Here is a 19,609-nt window from a genome sequence, read left to right as displayed (position 1 = left end):
GGGGAGGTGGAAAAAAACAACTTTACCTTTCTCTTTACTTTTACTTGCCATTCTCCAAGTCACTGCCTGGCTTGGCTTGGAGAAGTGATTTTAAAAAAAATGCCTTCTCCAAGCCAGCCAACAGGGTGGTGGGGGCTTCAAGAGCTACACAATATGTGTGAAAGAGCCACATGTGGCTCTCAAGCCACAGTTTGGCCACCCCTGGGCTAGAACCTGGGAAATCCAAATCACTGCTCCGCTGTGAAGTTCACTGCCTCATCTACCTTGCAAGGTTGTTGCTTAGCATGAGGGGCTGTGGCTCAGTGGAAGAGCTGCTGCTTGGCACGCAGAACATCCCAGGTTCAATCCCCATGGCATCTCCAGTTTAAAAAACCAGACAGTAGGTGATGTGAAAGACTTCCACCTGAGACCCTGGAAAGCTGCTGCCAGTCTGAGTAGACAATTCTGACCTTGATGAATGAAGGGTCTGATTCAGTACAAGGCAGCTTCATGTACATTCATGTGAGCATCTCAGCGCCCCCCAAGACTGTTGTGAGGGGAGAGGTGGAAAATCATTTAGTCACCTTGAGAAAGGGCTGGATAGAAGGGCTCCATTTAAAAAAAAAAAAAAGAATGCATCCTTGCATACAAAAAATCCATCAAAGAAAATGCTAGGCTAGAGTCCTTTTCTGTTGGTGGGCTTGTTTTCTACACACAGACAGATGTATATATCAATGTATATATTTTGTCTAAAGGAGGGCTTAACTATACAAACCTCTGTTTGCAGTCACAAGTTTGCCACCTCCAGAACTTGAACCCTACTGTATGTTACTAGCTCTGCCTTCTAGATTCCTGGCCATCTCAGAACACTTAAGTGCCATTAGTGGTTCTTTGCTGGAAGTTCCAGCTGAGGTTACAGGCAAAATAGGGCAAGATCACAACTCTCCTCCTCTCTCATCTTTAACAGGAGAGTAGGGGATGCATACTGATTTCTGAGCTGATTTTGTCAATGCCTCCTCTGATTACCAGGTTTTGTGAACACAAAGAGTAAAGTTGCTTTAGCAGTAGAAGACTGCCTTTGGCCTCAACACCTGTCTGTCGGTAGGGAATTGACAAAAAAGCCTTGATAATCCCATCCTGGCTCTAGTGAGGGAGACCGCTATTTGCTGTTTTTCAGTCTCTTCTTTTGTTGGCTTGGTTGCTTTCAGCAGATTCTGATTTTTCATCATTGGTAGCTTGTAAACTGCTTTGAGTTCTGCTGTTGGCAAGACAGTGCTTACAGTTGGTGTTCCCATTTCTTGCCGCAGGATGCTGGAGACAGTGGGAGACCTGCGGAAGAAAGAGAAGAAAAACCCTGCCTTGAAGACTTCCGCTTTCCAGCATCTTCTGCTGTTGGTGGGCATTCACCTTTTCAAGGTAACATCTGACATGCTGTTGGATTTCTCTGTGGCCGTTTTCCCACTTAGCGTTTGCTCCCCTTATTCCCCGGCGCAATTATCTCCGGATCATTTTTCTCGTTTTCCCACTAGTGACTCTTTGCGGAGTCGCCTTCCCTGAAGCCCCGGCTCAAATCGTTTTCCCACTGGCATCGGCTTGAGTTCGATGCCCTGTCAATCATTTTTTTTTTAAGCGCAAGTCTGGTTGCGTAATGACGTACTAACGTACTAATGTACTAACGTAACATCGAGCTGTTCCCTCCCCTTCATTTCGTGGACAAACCGCATCACGTGTGCTGCTGCTGCTCATGGATTGGCTGCAGCTGTAGAGTCCTCCACAGTCCTTTATGTATTAACAGAACCATTCCTTGCACTATATTCCCCCCCCCAATAACGAAGAGAGAGAAATCGAGGGGTTTGTGTGTGTGTGTGTGTGGCAGCTTCTTCCCTTCGCTCCCTCCCGGGTGGCGAAGCTGGGATTTCCTCCGCTCTCTTTCCCCTCTCCGGCTGGCGCTTGCAACGGGGGACCTGACTGATTCCTGCTGCCAGAGCTCCCCCCCCCGCCCCATTCTCTCCTTCCCCTTCTGTGGCGGGTGTGAAGAGCGAGCTCCGTCTATTTTCTAACCGAGCGGAATGTAGCCAGGGTGATTTTGTGCCCTGGTGGCACAGCTGAGGGAGGCATTCCGTTTTTAACACACACACATGAACGCTTTGGCCTGCACCGGCACTAGATTCCCCCCCCCCCCAACAATGGAGAAGCGCCGCCGCCGCCAAATGTCTCTGGGCGGCTGGGCTCCCTTTGCCAAGGCGGCGGCAGCAGCGGGAAGCCGGCGGGGTCAAGCGGGGCGCAAATGGAAGTGAAGTGGGGGGGTTTGAGCTGGGGAGAGTCGAAGCTGCCGGGGCCCCTCCGCCGGCCCGCTGAAACCGCCTCCTTCCCGCTCGCCCTCCCCAAACTAGACCCGAAATGAACTGGCTGGAAAAGGCCTGCTGGGGGGGCTGCCGCGGTCCCCCCACCGGGGCCCCTAAAGGGAGAAGAGGCAGGGGATAACGCAACAGCGAAATAACGCAACTATTCCAGGAGGGTTTTTTTTTTTCCTTTGTTAATTTCGAAATATCGCTATTACGCAAAACTGTGAAGTTTAAAAAAAAAAATGGCCGCGCCGGCACTTCGGGGAAGCGCCGCGAAAGGCTGATGATTGGCCAAGGGGGTGGATGGGGTGGGAGGACGGCAAGGGAGAGGGTGCCGCCCACAAAGCAGTCGATCCGGCGTGGATGGATTTCCCACAGCAAACTCCGCTGAGTGGATCCGGAGTGGATCCGGAGGTTTTCGGAAACTCCGGCAAAGTGCTGAAAAACATACTCCGGCGTAAAATCCCTGTAGCGCCGGAGCAAACTGCAGCGCCGGAGCAAGATGTGCGAAATCCAAGAGAAGATCCGGAGGTAAATGGGGCGCTACGACGGAGCAAACGCTAGTGCGAAAACGGCCTGTGTGTGTTACGTGCTGTCAAGTTTCTTCCGACTTCTGCATTAATGACCTCCAAACTGTCCTGTTACTGATAGACTTGATCAGGTCATTACTTCGTAAATTCTGAATTCAAAGTTTTCAGAAGTTTCTTTGGCTAAATTGTACGCCAGGAACACACGAGTCATTTGTTCGATGAGCTTTGGTCCTTGGATTGAGAAGATAACTTGATTTCCTTTCGTCGTTTCCTGAGAGCCAGGTTGGTGTAGCGGGAACCCCTGTTATGTTAAAGGAACAGTTGCTGCATTCTAGGAGAAGGAAAATGTTGTATTGAATACGTTGTTTTTAGAATATATTTGTCAATGTACACATATTTTGTGTGTGTTAAATAATTTCCAGTGTTTATTGTTGCTTTACTCTGATCATACATCGGGACCTGATATTTTTGTGTATACAAGTTCTCTCAAGCAATACTCCCTCTAAGCTGTGGAGTCTTGTGAGCAAAAATTCTACTTTGGGAGCCATCAGCATTAAAGTTGTGAGGTACTGCACAAATTAGTTTGCTCTGGGGCCATTTCTCCTGAGCTAAGACAAAAATGTGTGAGCTGGAGGCTAAAAAACTGTGAGCTAGCTCACACTACTGTAACTCAGCTTAGAGGGAACATTGCTCTCAAGGTTGTTCTGCTCAAGAGCGGTTCTGGGAGTGCTCTCTCAGCCCCACCTGCCTCACAACGGGAGATTGTAAGCCTCTCTGAGACTTCTTTGGCTAGCGAAAGGCAGGGTGTAAATCCAATCCTCCTTCTTTTCTCACCTAATCAGTCGCCAGCAGAGTGTATGGATCTTCTGAATGACCTTCAGAATTGCACCAAGAGAGCCTTTGGAGAGAAGTCCAAGAAGAAGGCGGCTCCTGCTGGTGAGTCCCTATCCTGAGGTGATTTCTCGTCCAGGTTGGTGACACAGAGATGCCAGGAGAATTCAGGCTGCTTGTTTTTGCTCTGCATAGATGGCGAAGAAGAGCCGGAATGGGTGGAGGTGACCGTGGAGGTCCTTCTCTCCCTTTTAACCCAGTCCAGTGGGCTGATCCGGAAGGTCTGCAAAAGCGTGTTTGGACTCATCGCTCAGCATATGACCAAGGGGGCCTTGCAGCTCATTCTGGATGTGAGTTGTGGGTCTTGAGCATTCCTGTTATGTAGTTTTTGATTCATTTCATCTATTACAATCCAAGATCTCCCACACCAACCTAAGAGCACAAGCTGAGCAAAGTAAAACATAGAAAAACAATAAAGATTCTTCACTTGGTTAAATACTGATACAAGGTGGTTGAAAAGCACCTTATCGACTGTGCCAAAGCACAAAATCTGGCCTTTTAAAGAAGAGCTTCATCAAGGCAATCTGTAAGCATAATGGATGTATAAATTTTATCAGATCTGCCTGGAAATTTGGATAAAATAGGAATAATGTACAGGGAACAAATATATTTATAAAATGAACTGTAAAGTATACATGTTTAACTGTTTGAACCACATTTAGTTGACAGAAATGCAAACGGTGGGATGCCCAATTACTGAAATCTTTCATTGCCATCCTAAAAGCATTTTGAGTAGACTTGCCTAAGATTGCTTCTCTCAGTTAATTAAATCAGCAAACACTTGCAGATGGAAGGCTGATACTAAAGAGAAAAGCATTCTTTCCTTGTTTCTGGTGATTCACATGTTATACCAGGTGGGAGAGGGCCAGTCAGCCTGATTTGAAGTACTGCTATGTTTAGCTGTTTTCCCCTTGGCTAATTTTGTTTTTTAATGTCTGGAATTACTCTGTTTTGAGGATTATATAGAGATTTTTCTAGAAGGAAACAACCAGGAAAAGGAAAGGTCCCCTGTGCAAGCACCAGTCATTTCCGACTCTGAGGTGACGTTGCTTTCACAACGTTTTCATGACAGACTTTTTTTAACGGAGATTTTTCTAGAAGGAAACAACCAAGGAAAGCCCAGTAGATCACTGGCAAATATATTTTGAATTCTTCCCTAGGTTTTTGACCCACAGCAAGACCAGGATGAAGAAAGTGCTGTTGTGATGGTAGAAGAAACTCAAAAGAAGAAAATTTCACAGAAGGCTGTGGTTAGTCAAATTCTGTGTATTAGTGCCCCAGATGTGTGTGCTGCTTCTGAAGTAATGCAATGTCTGCTACTTTTGTTTCTGAACCATTTCAATATTTAATTTACATTAAGGATTCCATGGTTTGGTGTGTTGTCTGTTCTGGCAAACAGTTGTTCCTCTGAATTTCAGGACAGGCGTGCTGAGCAGACTGAAGAGAGCCTGTTGTAGTAGTTAAGTGTGCAGACTCTAATCTGGAAGAACTGAATTTGATTTCCCACTCCTCCACAGTAGTCAGCTGGGTGATCTTGAGTCAGTTACAGTTCTCTCAGAGCTATTCTCTCTAAAGCAGTTTTCTCAAAGCTCTCTCAGCCCCACCCACCTCCCAGGACGTCTGTTGTGGGGAGTGGATGGGAAGGAGATTGTAACCTGCTCTGAGTAAAGGATGGGGTATAAATCCAATCTCCTTTTTTTCATCTTTGCCAGCTCTAAGCCATGGTTTGCACATGCATTTTGGAAACTTTCCCCATAAACTATGGCTGCTGCAAACTGTGGGAGTGATGTCTGAATCAAAGCATCGTTTGGCATAAGCCAGGATTTTCAATCCAGCTATGGTTTCTGATTGCCAGGTGGTCACAAACTGTAGTTTGTCAATTCAGTCATAATGCTAAAGGATAGATAAATCTTCTTTAACCTCTGCTTGGCATGCTTTCTCAATTGGGCCTAGGTGTTCAGAAGAATTAATGCCTCAACACATATTAAACCTCCAAGGGAAATTTTATTTTTAAAAAATCAATTGTTTCTTGGGCAGGTGATTTGCTGTGTTTGCTTAATGGTAGCTCACAGTAATGACAGCCACCTCCTATTCCCCAAGAAAGAATACTTCTACCTTCCACACACTTTTCTGTGTTTTCCTGGTGAACCCTTTGGGACTGGAACACACACACACACAAAGCTCTGGGTTGTAGTTGGCTAAAAATATTTCTTTTGGGGGCAGAAAGAAGATGGCACCTCTGAAGAGAGTTCTGGATCATCTTCTGAAGACGACTCTGAAGATGATGATGACAGTACTGATGAAGCGGAGAATGGGAAGATGGACAGCGAAGATGAGAAAGATGAAGAGATGGACGAGAACTTCCGTCATCAGCTGATGAACGTTCTGCAGACTGGGAATGCACTGGTAAGTGCTCAGAAAGTTGAGGGGTCCATGGAAGGCTCAGCATTATCCATCAGCAGAAGAAGGATACCCTTGGATGGGTTAAGCTTCCTGCTTACACAGATTAACTTTGCAAGGACATCTAGGTGGACTTCCGTGTGCAGCTCTGTGGCAAGGTCACCCTTCCAGGGCTTATTTCATTTTTCTCTGCCTTCCAATGATATCCCTAGGGAGCAGGGGTGGAATTCTAGCAGGAGCTCCTTTGCATATTAGGCCACACACCCCTGATGCAGCCAGTCCTCCAAGAGCTTCGAAAAAAGAGCCTTGTACACTCTTGGAGGATTGGCTACATCAGAGGAGTGTGGCCTAATATGCAAAAGAGCTCCTGCTAGGATTCCATCCCTTCTGGGGAGTAACTAGTTATCATAGAGAGGGAAGCTGAGACACAAGTCAAACATGATGCCAGTATTTCAGACAAAGGAGTCAAACAGAAAAGCACTTTCCTGTTCCATCCAATTAAGCCTTCTTCTGGAAGAGTTTTTAAGCTCAGTCTAGAAGGCATGTAGGGTGGTGGCAGAGAAACCTTCCATCATAAGGGAGGGATGGTGGTTCAGTGGTAGAGCATCTGCTTGGTAAACAGGAGGTCCCAGGTTCAATTCCTGGCATCTCCAACTAAAAAGGGTCCAGGCAAATAGGTGTGAAAAACCTCATCTTGAGACCCTGGAGAGCTGCTGCCAGTCTGAGTAGATAATACTGACTTTGATGGACTGAGGGACCTTCAGTATAAGGCAGCTTCATTTGTTTGTATGTATTGGTCAGACTAGCCCTAGGTAATGTGGGTTCTCACGAAGAAAGTTCCATGCTTGAATTTCAAGATCTGTGCAGGCTTATGTGGGTGGAAGTAGTTCTTTAGGCCCTGTAGACCCAGATTATAAAGGCATCTTATCCTCTGGACCATTTTAAAACGTCAGGGAGGAGATGACAGCGATGAGGACGTAGATGACGAGACCATGATGTCCCTGGATGAGAACTTGTCGGCTCTGTTTGCTGAGCAGCAGAAGCGCATTCAAGCCAAGAAGGATGAGCGAGAGAAGATGCGGAAGGAGAAGATTTTACGCCGGGATTTCAAGATTAAGGTGAGAGGGTCAGAGTTAACTGACCTCTTATGCATGTAGCACTTGTGGGTGGTGTCTTGAAAGTGTGACGCAAATGCTCAATACTTATTCAGGGCTGCAGCTGGGGTGGGTGCCAGGGGTGCAGCACCCTGTCTGCAGTACTGATTTGCCCCTTTTTGAAAACAATAAATGACCCTTTTAATTTTAAGATTTCCATTTAATAAAAACTTGTTTTTGGAATAGGAGCATTTTTAACAGGAGGAAAATGCAGTAGCTGCCGGCACCTTCTCCATTGGGAACCAGTGCAGTATAGTAGTTAAGAGTGTCAGATCTAGAGAACTAGGTTTGATTCCCCACTCCTACACATACAGCCAGCTGAGTGACCTTGTGTCAGTCACAGTTCTGAGAGTTCTCTCTCAGCCCCACCTACCTCACAAGGCGACTGTTGTGGGGAGGAGGAGGAGGAGAGGTGTTGTAAGCTGTTTTGAGACTCCTTAAGGTAGAGAAAAGTGGGTTTTAAAAACCTACTCTTCTGGTAATGATCTGTACTTCATCCCTGTCCCATATCTATCCAGCCAAAGTTCCCTTTGGTTTCGGGTGGCCCTTTTAAACGTGCGAATCACCCTTACTGTCTTTAAGGGATCCCAAGCCACTGTAGTTGTGTTCAGTCGTCACAAATAACTGTTTCTTGATCAGACTCTGACAAGTTGCAGCATCTGTGAATGCAGATGTTCCAACAAGGTGGGAGTTGGTTGGTGGACACCAAATTGGGATCTTAGCTTAAGAGTTTACAGCTTGCTTGTTAACTGCTGTGTCGTAGCCATTGGGGTTGGTTGTGATGTTTGAACTCACAAACAATCATTTGCTTGAGCAGTGTCTGTGCTCGTGGCTGCTCGTCCACAGAGACAACAGAAAGGTGGTATTCCCTGCTGGGTGGTGGGGGAGAGGCAAGAAGCAGGCAACCCAGTTTATACACAGATCAGGATTTGTTACATAGGGTCTGGTAGACTAATCTAAGTTCATTGCCCAAACCAGTTTCAAAACCTTTGTCTCTCCTGAGGTCTGTACTCATTAAAATATTTATAGCCTGCTTTTTCCATCACTCAAGGCAGCTTACAAACACAAATATTAAACATACAGCACCCAATAACCCCACTCCCTGAAAAAAACCTTCACCTTACACCCTATTAAAAGCTCCAGCATTTAAATGAGTGATACTTAAATGGGTTCAGATGGAATTTAAGGGGGTTATTGTTTAACGATGATGATTGTTATAAAGCCTCTACAGACTGACTGGTTGCTTTCTAACTAGTCTCACTGCTTCCCTGACTATAGTGCTAACATATGGTGAGATTCCCCTCCCCCCATTGTTTATGGTTTGGGAGTTTTTATGGTTGGTTTGGAGGATGACTTTTGTATTTTCATAAAACTGCGCTGGGAACACTAGGGGCAAAATGGGATAAATGTGTTTTTGTAGACTAAGTAAAAGCTTCTGAAACGGCATGGGGCACTTTCACACATGCTGAATAATGCAGTTTCAATCCATTTCAATGATCATTTGCAAGTGGATTTTGCCATTTCACACAGTAGAATCCGCTTGCAAAGTAGATCGGAAGTGCATTATTTAGCTATTAATCTAATAAGCACTGAGAGACCCTTCAGCTTGGTACAAAGTTTCTGTGGGTTTTGTAGTTTTTTGGACATTGTAAGAGAAGCTTGGTCAGTCTCAAGGGGGGGGGGGAAAGCTGCTGCTTGCACCTGCCATGCAAGTTTGTGGAGTAGCCTCCCCAGCAACTTTGTTGAATCCATCAAGGTTTTCAAGGCCCGGTTTTCATCTCTGCAGTGCTATGCATTTTGTTCATCCCATAGCACCTGGTACAAAGAGCATGGAGTGCGGGTGTATGGAGCTAACCTTCTCCTTCTTATTAGATAACTCACTGAAAATGTCAAGACAGTGTGCGTTTGCAATAAAAAAAGGCCAAAGCCATGCTGGGAATTATTAGGAAGGGAATTGAAAACAAATCAGCCAGTATCATAATGCCCCTGTATAAATCGATGGTGCGGTCTCATTTGGAGTACTGTGTGCTGTTCTGGTCGCCGCACCTCAAAAAGGATATTATAGCATTGGAGAAAGTCCAGAAAAGGGCAACTAGAATGATTAAAGGGCTGGAACACTTTCCCTATGAAGAAAGGTTGAAACGCTTAGGGCTCTTTAGCCTGGAGAAACGTCGACTGCGGGGTGACATGATAGAGGTTTACAAGATAATGCATGGGATGGAGAAAGTAGAGAAAGAGGTACTTTTCTCCCTTTCTCACAATACAAAAACTCGTGGGCATTCGATGAAATTGCTGAGCAGACAGGTTAAAATGGATAAAAGGAAGTACTTCTTCACCCAAAGGGTGATTAACATGTGGAATTCACTGCCACAGGAGGTGGTGACGGCTACAAGCATGGCCACCTTCAAGAGGGGTTTAGATAAAAATATGGAGCAGAGGTCCATCAGTGGCTATTAGCCACAGTGTGTGTGTGTGTGTGTGTGTGTGTTTGTGTGTATATATATCTATATCTATATCTATCTATCTATCTATCATCTATCATCTATCATCTATCATCTATCATCTATCATCTATCATCTATCTATCATCTATCTATCATCTATCTATCATCTATCTATCTAATCTATCTAATCTAATCTATCTATCTATCTATAAAAATTTTTGCCACTGTGTGACACAGAGTGTTGGACTGGATGGGCCATTGGCCTGATCTAACATGGCTTCTCTTATGTTCAGTGTTTCCAAAAAGCAGCAATATGGCCTGTTGCTAATAATAAGGTGCCGTCAAGTCACAGTCATGGCCCAAGGGCCATGGAGTTTCCAAGGCAAGAGATAAGCAGAGATTGCTTGCCTTACCTTCCTTTGCATACCAGCCCCATCCAAGTACTGGTCGTGGTGGGCCCTGGTTAGCTTCTACTCTGTGATGGCTGTTAAATCAGACTGACAACAGTCCTAAATTGAAAGTTGGTGTTTGGAGGTGTAAACTGTAATGTTCTCCCCCACAGGGAAACTGACCTACAGAGCTGGTGTTAGGGAGGTTTTTGTAAAACTGCAGACCTCTCTTGCTCCCTGCAGAGCGCCAAATATGGGTCTCCTCTGTGACTGGATCTCACCAGAAGGCCAGGCTTCACACAGGATTATTTTAACTGTTGGCCTCTAGGGGTCAGTGAATGCTTATGCAATAAAAAAGAGAGGTCTTGCCAACTATTCGCTGGCAAGTAAGCTGTCAGTTGCTGGAAAGGATGTGCTTTGAAGCCACACTACTAACTAATAAATAGGATTGTGACTTCTTCTCTCAAGTAACAAACTAATGCAAAATAAATCCATTACCCTGGTTTCAATGCATGAGAAGCTATGAAGGATCACTGAAGAGTGAAGTGTGAACAGTAATGAATGTGCTTAAGGACTGGGTGGCATGTTCAGCATGCATTGACTTCAGAGGTGGCTAAAGTTGCTTAACGTAAGAGGCGCATAGAATAAACATCAGATGTTTGAGAGCCACAAGACATTAATGTCAGATGTTTGAGAGACGGACGGACGGAAGGAAGGAAGGAAGGAAGGAAGGAAGGAAGGAAGGAAGGAAGGAAGGAAAATAGATGAGGAGGGGAGAGATGGAAAGAAAACAACTTTAACTTTAAATGCATTCTCCAAGCCACCAACTATAAAGGGACAAATGCCTTCTCCAAGCCAGCCAGCGGGACAGTGGGGGCTTCAAGAGCCACATAATATGTGTGAAAGAGCCACATGTGGCTCCCAAGCCACAGTTTGGCCACCCCTGGACTGCAGCATTAGCTACATGTGTGAATGAGTCACCTCTGAAAGCCAAGTTGATGCAATTGGCTTGGCCAATCTTATCCATCAATTTCCTCCCCCCGCCCCGCCCAAATAGTATTAAACTTCTGGGACAGCTTTTCTAGTTCTTCAGTTGCCTGAGTGTAAGGGGTAGCAATCATTATTTATTTTACATTCTGATGTTTCCAAGGAAGACAACAATTGATCACAAGAGGTTAATAGCCCATAATACAAGATAATAAGGATCTGGAGATGTATGAACATTCTAGCAGCAGTAAAGTAAAAACTAGCATTTTTTTAATTGGGAAAAGAAAGTTATACACAAAGTTTTTAATTATGTATAGTTATAACTTATGCACACGACCTCCATTGATAGCACAAGCTGAACAGGAGTTCAGTGGCACCTTAAAAGCGAACAATAATTCGTTCTAATTTAAACCTTTGTTGACTCAGAGCTTTCATCTGCATATGAATGGAAATGTAAATCCATCAGGCCTGAATTATATATAGAACAGAATGGGGGAGTGATGTTAGAAAGAGAAGCTGCTTCTAACCAGATCCAATCCACAGAGTAATCAGTCTACTCAACATGTGGGTGTAACATTTCTAATGATGGTTAGATAGTCAGGATGTAGACCAGGGGTGGCCAAACTGTGGTTTTGGAGCCACATGTGGCTCTTTCACACACATCGTATGGCTCTCAAAGCCCCACCACCCCGTTGGCTACCTTGGAGGCATTTGTCTCTCTAAAGCATTTTTCCAAGCCAGCCGGCAGCTTGGAGAATGCATTTAAAATTAAAGTTGCTTTTTTCCACCTCTCCCTCCTCAATCTCCTTCCTTCCTTCCTTTTCTCAAACATCTGACTTTTATTTTATGTGGCTCTTACGTTAAGCAAGTTTGACCATCCCTGATGTAGATCCTACTGCATGATGAGAATGCTGCATCTCTGTATTTTATTTCTCTCCTTTCCATTCTATCCACACAGCACCCCAGTGAGGAGTGTCAGGATAAAAGGGAATAACTAGCTGTCCAGTCACTCAGTGAGCTTCAATAGCCAAGCAAGGGAATTGAATCTGAATCTCATCTGCCCTTGCCTTATCTGGCTTTCATGTCCACCAGCTACTTTCAGTTTCATAACAAGCTGTGATACGCTGATCCAAGCAGTTAAGAAGTCCCATTCCTCTGAACATCTCCTGCGAGATGCCACTGACCCCGATTCACATGTACATACCCCCCTCGATGGGCCTGCCACTCACATTGGTCTCATACGTCTCTGTTCCATCTTCCTTTTGCAGGTTCTGGATCTAGTGGAGGTGTTCCTGACGAAGCAGGCAGAGAGCCCCCTTGTCTTCAACATTATTGACCCTCTGCTCTTGGTGATTGAGCAGAGCATGAGCTCAGAGGCCAGCAAACAAGAGCAAGATTATCTCCGCAAGACGGCTGACATCTTCACGTGAGTTTCAAGTACATTATTTGAGGTTAGGTGCGCAGTGCATATTTGGAAGTGTGGGCTTATATCCCCTTAAAAGCTTTGATGGAAATGATGAAAGTCAGTTTTTGATTAGAGATCACATATTCATTCAGACAGCGTTGTCCTGTCTGATTTGAGCCGAGCCAATCGGATCGATGTCTCTCTGGTTCTTTGTCCTTTCTCCATCATAGAGTCATAGAGTTGGAAGAGACCTCCAGGGTCATATAGTCCAGCCCCCCCCAGATGATACAGGAAATTTACAAATAGCTCCACCCCCCCCCCCCCGCACACACACTGTGTGACACTGCTCCATGCCCAGAAGATGGCTAAAAAACCTCCAGGATTCCTGGTCAAACTGGCCTGGAGAAAAATTGCTGCCTGACCCCAGAGTGTCAATCAGCATTTCCCTAGACTTGTAAGAAAGCCATGAGAACTAAAGACTGATGCAACCCATCCTGCCTTCCCTCTCACGATCTGCCTAAATTCACAGAATCATCATTGCTGTCAGGTGACCATCTAGCCTCTGTTTAAAAGCCTCCAAAGAAGGAAAGCGCACCACTTTCTGAGGAAGCCTGTTCCACTGGGGAACCGTTCTGGCAGGAAGTTCTTCCTAATGTTAGGCAGCGTCCGAACAGGCGCCTGTGAAGAATTCACTAGCAGATCTTGATGAAGAGAGCCCACTGATGCCTTTGCCAGGCTTCTGACTAATCAGAGGTCTCCTGCCCCAAACATATTCATTCATTTATTGTTTCTTTAATTCATTCATGCCTGCTTTTTCCCCCCTCGTGGGGACCTGAAGCAGCTTACATCATTCTCCTCTCCTCCATTTTATCCTCACAACGACCCTGTGAGGGAGGTTAGGCTGAAAGACAAAAATAAATAGAGGACCTGGGATGAGAAGTGGTGTTGGGTACCCTTGCGGGTGTTCCATTTTCAGTAGTCTAGTCTAGATTTCCGCCCCCCACCACCAATGGCTTGCTAAATAGCACTTGGTAATCCTTCATCCCTGCTGTGGGCATATCTGAAGTGACTCAGGAGCAAAGCACCTCATGATCAGCCATTCTTTCTTCGGAGATTTATTTTAAGGACTTGCGCTACATTTTTACCAGAGGTGTAAAGGGAGCTGGGAGACGCACCACCTCGTGTTTGCTTGCTTGCCGATGCGGTTTCTATCAGTGTGGTGTTGGGAGAATTTCTTTTATGGATGGACCGTACTGAGAAGCAAAGTTTGCACACCGCTTTCAGATTTTGTTGCTGGTGGGAAGTTCAGACCTGGATAGCCCAGATCCCAAAAGCTAAGCAGGGTCATCCCCAGCTAGTATTTGGATGGAAGACCTCCAAGGAATACCAGGGTCACGATGTAGAGACAGGCAATGGCAAACTGCCTCTGGACTTCTCTTGTCTTGAAAACTTTATAGGGTTGCCATAAGTCAGCCATGACTTCATGGCTAAAACAAGCTCACAGATATCGTGGCTCTTCTGATTTATGCTCAGCCTGAAACTGTTTGGTTGTGATTAAGCTACTGAATTAAAACAATCAAAGCCGCAACAGCTGAACTACCAAAAGATAAGAAAAGGTTCTTCTGGATCTGGCTTGTGGCGATCTAGTCTAGAGCCCTGCCTCCCACAGTGACCAGTTGGATGCTTCTGGAGTGCTTGCCACCTACTTCCTGAGGGATTGAAGGCATCGGCCTTTTCTCAAGCCATTTGTTCTCAGGATGTTGTATGCAGAGAGATACTATCTATGAAGCTTCCAGTTATATAATGGGTGGATTAGGCCATCTATTGTGGCATAATGGCCAGACGGTTGCTTTAGGGAAATCCGCAATTTGGGTCATGAAGGCAGTAGGGCTGCCCTAAGGTTGAGCCTGGTGAACGTATCTACCTCTGAGTGCTAAAAGCCTCTGAAAGAGCTTTCAGTCTCCATGAATTTATCTCAGGTCTGGCCTAGACATGCCATTGATTTGAATGATGTGATGCTAAGGCAGAAGAATACTGAGGCGATTGAGTGGCCTTCACCCTTCCAGTGAAAGATAACATTTTCCTAGATTTTTTTTTAATGTCAATAATTACTTGAAAATGCTATGATGTTGATGGATAGGTTGGCTTGCCGATTGAAAGCCTTATTTTTGGCTAATCCGAGGCTCCCGGTTAGCAATATACTTTTAATAGAATGTTTGGGGTTTAACATAACATTTAGAAGAAGAGCTGTTTTTTACACCCCACTTTTCTCTTGTCCTAAAGAGTCTCAAAGCAGCTTTATTGCGTTCCCTCTCTACAAATGGAGATTGGCTTGTATCGGTCAACATTCATTAGCTGAGTGGGCATGGCAGAATGGTGTCTTCATGCTTTCCCTCCATCAATGACATTTTATTTCAGGGGAGCCAAAGTGGGGGGGGGGGGCGAGCGGGAGGATGTACAGCGGATGGAGGGAATCAGTAGAAGATCTTTGGAAAATGGAAGTGCCCTTTTGTCATTGGAGCTGAACAACTTGAGTGCCAACACCCCTCCTGAAAGAGGCATTCCCTCTCCTTTTATATAGAAGGGAATGCTTCTTTCAGGATGGCAGCTGCTATCACATATGGCGTGTGTTTAAAACAAAGCATGCCTTTTCCTAAAAAAAATTGTCAGATAATTAATTGATACATGCAGTTAACAAACCTAGATTTCTCCCTGTGCCAAGGTAGTTAGTCCTATGACAAGAAAACTGGGTATCTTTAACCTATGTTAATGAATGGAAATGAAGAAGATGATGATGATGATATTGGATTTATATCCTGCCCTATACTCTGAATCTCAGAGCAGCTCGCAATCTCCGGCTTCTGAAAGTTCATCATGTACTTCCAAGTCACATGGCCTGTATTGTTTTTCCAGCCACTGCTTACATGCTGTGGCTTTTCCAAAGAATCACAGGCATATGTGTAGGCCCTGATTCTGGTGCTGTGTTTAAAGACTGGTTATGGATGAGTCAGAGCTCCACTGAAGGCTTTAGCTGCTGGGGATGTTTGGAGGGCGGATGGTTCAATCCCCGTTGTGCCTTCTGAGGTTGTGTGGTGGTGGTGGGGAAACATCTTTTTGCTGATGGCCTGCGTCAGACTTTTTTTGGAAAGGCCTCTATTGCCCAGGGTTTCTTTTGCTTCCTGATAATATTGTGGGGTGTTTTGTCTCGGCTTTCAGGAATCATTTGTGCAGATCCAAGCAGTACTGCAAAAACGTGGCCCCCATCCGGGAGGAACTGCACACCCTTCTGGAAAGCCTGGTGAAGCGAGCTTGCAGACAGAGTGACTCCTCGGTGGCCCTTTACTGCTTCAGGTGGGCTGTACTGGCAGATGGGCCAGGGACTCTCTTACACTCTTTTTAAACGCTTAGCCCCGTGGCAGAAGGTGTTTGTGTTCGTACGAAGGAAACCTGGTGGCTGGCACCCCGAGATTTCCAACTCTCACCTAAAATCACCGGCACCAGTTCCTAGTCCTCATGATTTCAGAGGAAATCTGCATATATCCCCTGTTGTAGACTTTGGCTTGGTGCGCACATCAGCTCACTGAACATTTGGGGAGGGAGTGGGGGCTCCAGCTTGCTAGTCTCTGGCCTCTGTGGGGTCTCCAAATCTTCTGCAGGGGCAGCACTGCAGAACATGAAACTGCGCAAACTCTTCCTTCCTGTGATGTTCCAAGACAGCATAGCTGACCACGGAGAGGGAGAGTTTGTGCAGCAAACCTCCTCTATACATCTATCCTGCAGATGATCAAGTGATCTTGCACAGACAGGGGGCACAGTCAGCACACTCTCTCCTGCTCTTTGTTCCTTCAGGGCACACTGGGGCTGTCATGTGTATCCGTCTCCTGTAGAATATGTTTGTATATGTTTACATACAACATTTAGACTTTGTCGATTGGAAAATATGGTGGTATGCTTACTTAATTTGGAAGAGTGGGGGGAAGAAGGGCAGTACATCTTTAGGAGGACACAACTTTGGGTGCATCAGTCTCTCCACTGAAGTCTTCAGGGTATAGCTCAAATTGCTGGGTTTTTATGATAACTTGGCTGCAAGAAAAGCTGTTTTCCCCAGGCTGTATAAATTAGGCAGATTACTCTTCTAGTTGTGAGTAGGATGATGCAACATACTGAAAGACCCATTTTCCAACTGTTGGAAAGTGTGTCTTGATCCTCTCTTTCCTGCTTGACTATGGTCCACCTGCAGTCAAAGCTGTCTAGAAACTTGATATTTGTATTTCCCTTTTTTTGAAAGCATGAAAACTGGAATTCTGAGGATTCCAGATCAGATGCTAATACAGATTCCAGTATTTGCTCACCTATAACACACGCAGTCTAGGGTCTGTTCACCCCACCCCCAAGTAATTCCCTCCACTCTAAATGTAGTGGTTAAGGTGTAGTGGTTAAGCGTGTCGACTCTTATCAGGGAGCACCGGGTTTGATTCCCCACTCCTCCACTTGCACCTGCTGGAATGGCCTTGCGTTAGCCATAGCTCTGGCAGAGGTTGTCCTTGAAAGGGCAGCTGCTGTGAGAGCCCTCTCAACCTCACCCACCTCACAGGGTGTCTGTTGTGGGGGGAGAAGATATGGGAGATTGTAAGCTGCTCTGAGTCTCTGATTCAGGGAGAAGGGCAGGGTATAAATCTGCAATTCTTCTTCTTCTAAATGAGTAAATATCAGGGTTGAATTGAGTCCAGGTTTGGCAATCCAGAATCTGTTGTACTTGACTGGTTCTCTTATCTTGACTATCTAGAGGAGTTAGCCGTGTTAGTCTGTTGCTGAAAAATAGTAAAGAGTCCAGTAGCACTTTTAAGACTAACACATTTTATTGTAGTATAAGCTTTTGAGAAACACAGCTCTCTTCATCAGATGTGTGCTTGACTACAGTTTTCTTCTTTACTACTTGACTATCTGGTAACTAAATATTGCTGTGTAAGCCAAATATGCAGCCTGGACCAAATTTGTTGGCTCTCCAGAGTCTCAGGCAGAGAAAGGTTCTTTCTCAACACTCTGAGATCCTTCAGTTGGAAGTTCTGGGGACTAAATTTGAGAGCTTCTGCTCACAAAGCATGTGTACCACCAGTGAACTACGGCTTTTCCTAGGACACCTTTACTGCCAGTGATTTCTTGGAACTCTACAGTGCAGGGTGTCTGTTGCTTTTAGGTGAGCAATTCCAGTGGCTCAGTCACAACAGAGGTGCCGGGATCACCTGTCTGGAACCCTTTGTTTCCTGCTGGTTGTGCTGCGGGGCTGGTCGGAGTTAATCAGTCCTCTGTTTCCATATGTTCTGTTCTTGAATCCTCATGCCTACCTAGTGAGGTCTGACACAGTTTAAAGTCTCCTGAACTTGTGTGTGAAATCTCATGGTGATCACCTGGTGTAAACAAGCTGTGTTTTTAAGTCCAGCCCTGTGCAGTTTCTTGGAAATCCTGCTGGTTTCAGTGAAGCTTATTGCCAAGTGTGCATGCTTCAAGACTGCAGTTTCCTGTGGCCTAGAGCAGGGGTGGCCAAACTTGCTTACCGCAAGAGCCACGTAGAGTAAACATCAGATGTTTGCGAAAGGGAGGAAGAGAAGGAAAGGAAGGAAAATAGGAGAGGTAGAAAGAAAGCAACTTTACCTTTAAATGCATTCTCCAAGCTGCTGGCTGGCTTGGCTTGAGAAGTGATCAAAAGAGATAAATGCCTTCTCAAGCTGGACAATGGGGTGGTGGGGGCTTCAAGAGCCATGTGGGGGCTCCCAAGCTGCAGTTTGGCCACCCCTGGCGTAGGGAACCTCCCTCTCTCAACTACTGCAGAGAATGTTACCACCAGTACTTTAATGAGGGAATTTGTGGTGGCTAAAACTCTCTCATCTACGCAGCTTGTATTATGAAGCATCTTGGTCCTGTGTGAGACCTGCTAGCGCTGAGCTTGAACCCATTTCAAGGCTTTGGTGCCTCCTTGTCTCTTCCACAGTGCGTCTTTGTACATCTTCCGAGTGTTGAAGGGCAATCTGGCCAGTGAAGTGGCCTTGCAAAGCGTGGAGCTGGAGAAGAAGCCTAAAAACAAAAGAAAGAGCACGCAAACACCTCAGGTGAAGAGATCCTGTTTTGATTATTTTGCTTAATTGACATTCCGTGAGAGCTGATACATTTCTGGCCGCCACTGACAATCTGTTTCCATGAGGAGTAGACAGCAAAGAAAAAAAAAAAGCTACAGCAGTAATGTGATCACTGCAGACAGGCTAATATTTAAGAAAAAACCCAGCCAATGGAAATTTTTTCACTTGCACCTAAAAGATTGAGTGAAAGCAGATCTTTGTGGGTAGGCTTTTCCATAACTGAGGTAAAGATAAAGGTAGTCCCGTGTGCAAGCACCAGTCATTTTTGACTCTGGGGTGACGTTGCTTTCACAACGTTTTCATGGCAGACTTTTTACGTGGTGGCTTGCCATTGCCTTCCCCAGTCATCTACATTTCCCCCCCAGCAAGCTGGGTACTCATTTTAAGGATGGAAGACTGAGTCAACCTGGAGCCGGCTACCTGAACCAGCTTCTGCTGGGATCGAACTCAGGTCCTGAGCAGAGGGCTCTGACTGCAGTACTGCAGCTTTACCATTCTGAGGTACTACCACTGAAAAGACCCTGTTTCTGATCACCGCCACCTCACTTTGGAAGGCGAGGAAATGCAGACTGGGGTTTTGTTAGCTGGGCTTAACTGGTGGGCATGATTGATACAGGTAACATTTTTATCCCACCCTTCGTGGAGCTTAAGGCAGCCTGTGTGGTTATCTCCGTCAGTCTTATTAGCCTCATCTGTCTAGTTTCTTGGTGGTGGAGGAAAGTGCGATCAAGTCGCAGCCAACTTATGGTGACCCTGTTGGGTTTTTAAGACAAGAGATGTTCAGAGGTGGTTTGCCATTGGTAGCCTCTGTGTGGCAACCCTGGGCTTCCTGGTTGGTCTTCCATCCAGACAGTCACCAGAGCTGACCCTGCTTAGCTTCCAAGGTCTGATGAGATCAGGCTAGCCAGGACCATCCTGGTCAGGGTGTCTAGTGTACTTTATCTGACTAGTT

At 45.6% G+C, this 19,609-nt stretch overlaps 1 protein-coding gene across 1 annotated transcript in view; it reads left to right on the top strand.

The window, feature by feature from the left end:
* Positions 1–19,609, top strand: part of MYBBP1A (MYB binding protein 1a) — a 69,610-nt gene that overhangs the window by 18,033 nt on the left and 31,968 nt on the right. The window contains exons 13-21 of the mRNA XM_060259040.1: positions 1,287–1,395; positions 3,697–3,790; positions 3,881–4,035; positions 4,906–4,995; positions 5,969–6,151; positions 7,099–7,263; positions 12,387–12,544; positions 15,740–15,874; positions 18,513–18,630. Of these exons, the coding sequence (XP_060115023.1) occupies positions 1,287–1,395; positions 3,697–3,790; positions 3,881–4,035; positions 4,906–4,995; positions 5,969–6,151; positions 7,099–7,263; positions 12,387–12,544; positions 15,740–15,874; positions 18,513–18,630 (1,207 nt within the window). The remainder of the gene's footprint in view (positions 1–1,286; positions 1,396–3,696; positions 3,791–3,880; positions 4,036–4,905; positions 4,996–5,968; positions 6,152–7,098; positions 7,264–12,386; positions 12,545–15,739; positions 15,875–18,512; positions 18,631–19,609) is intronic.

The sequence above is a fragment of the Heteronotia binoei genome, chromosome 18 (assembly GCF_032191835.1).
Source record: "Heteronotia binoei isolate CCM8104 ecotype False Entrance Well chromosome 18, APGP_CSIRO_Hbin_v1, whole genome shotgun sequence".
Taxonomy (NCBI): Eukaryota; Metazoa; Chordata; class Lepidosauria; order Squamata; family Gekkonidae; genus Heteronotia; species Heteronotia binoei.
Note: the sequence above shows the minus strand (reverse complement) of the source record. Positions and strands in the feature narration are given on the sequence as shown.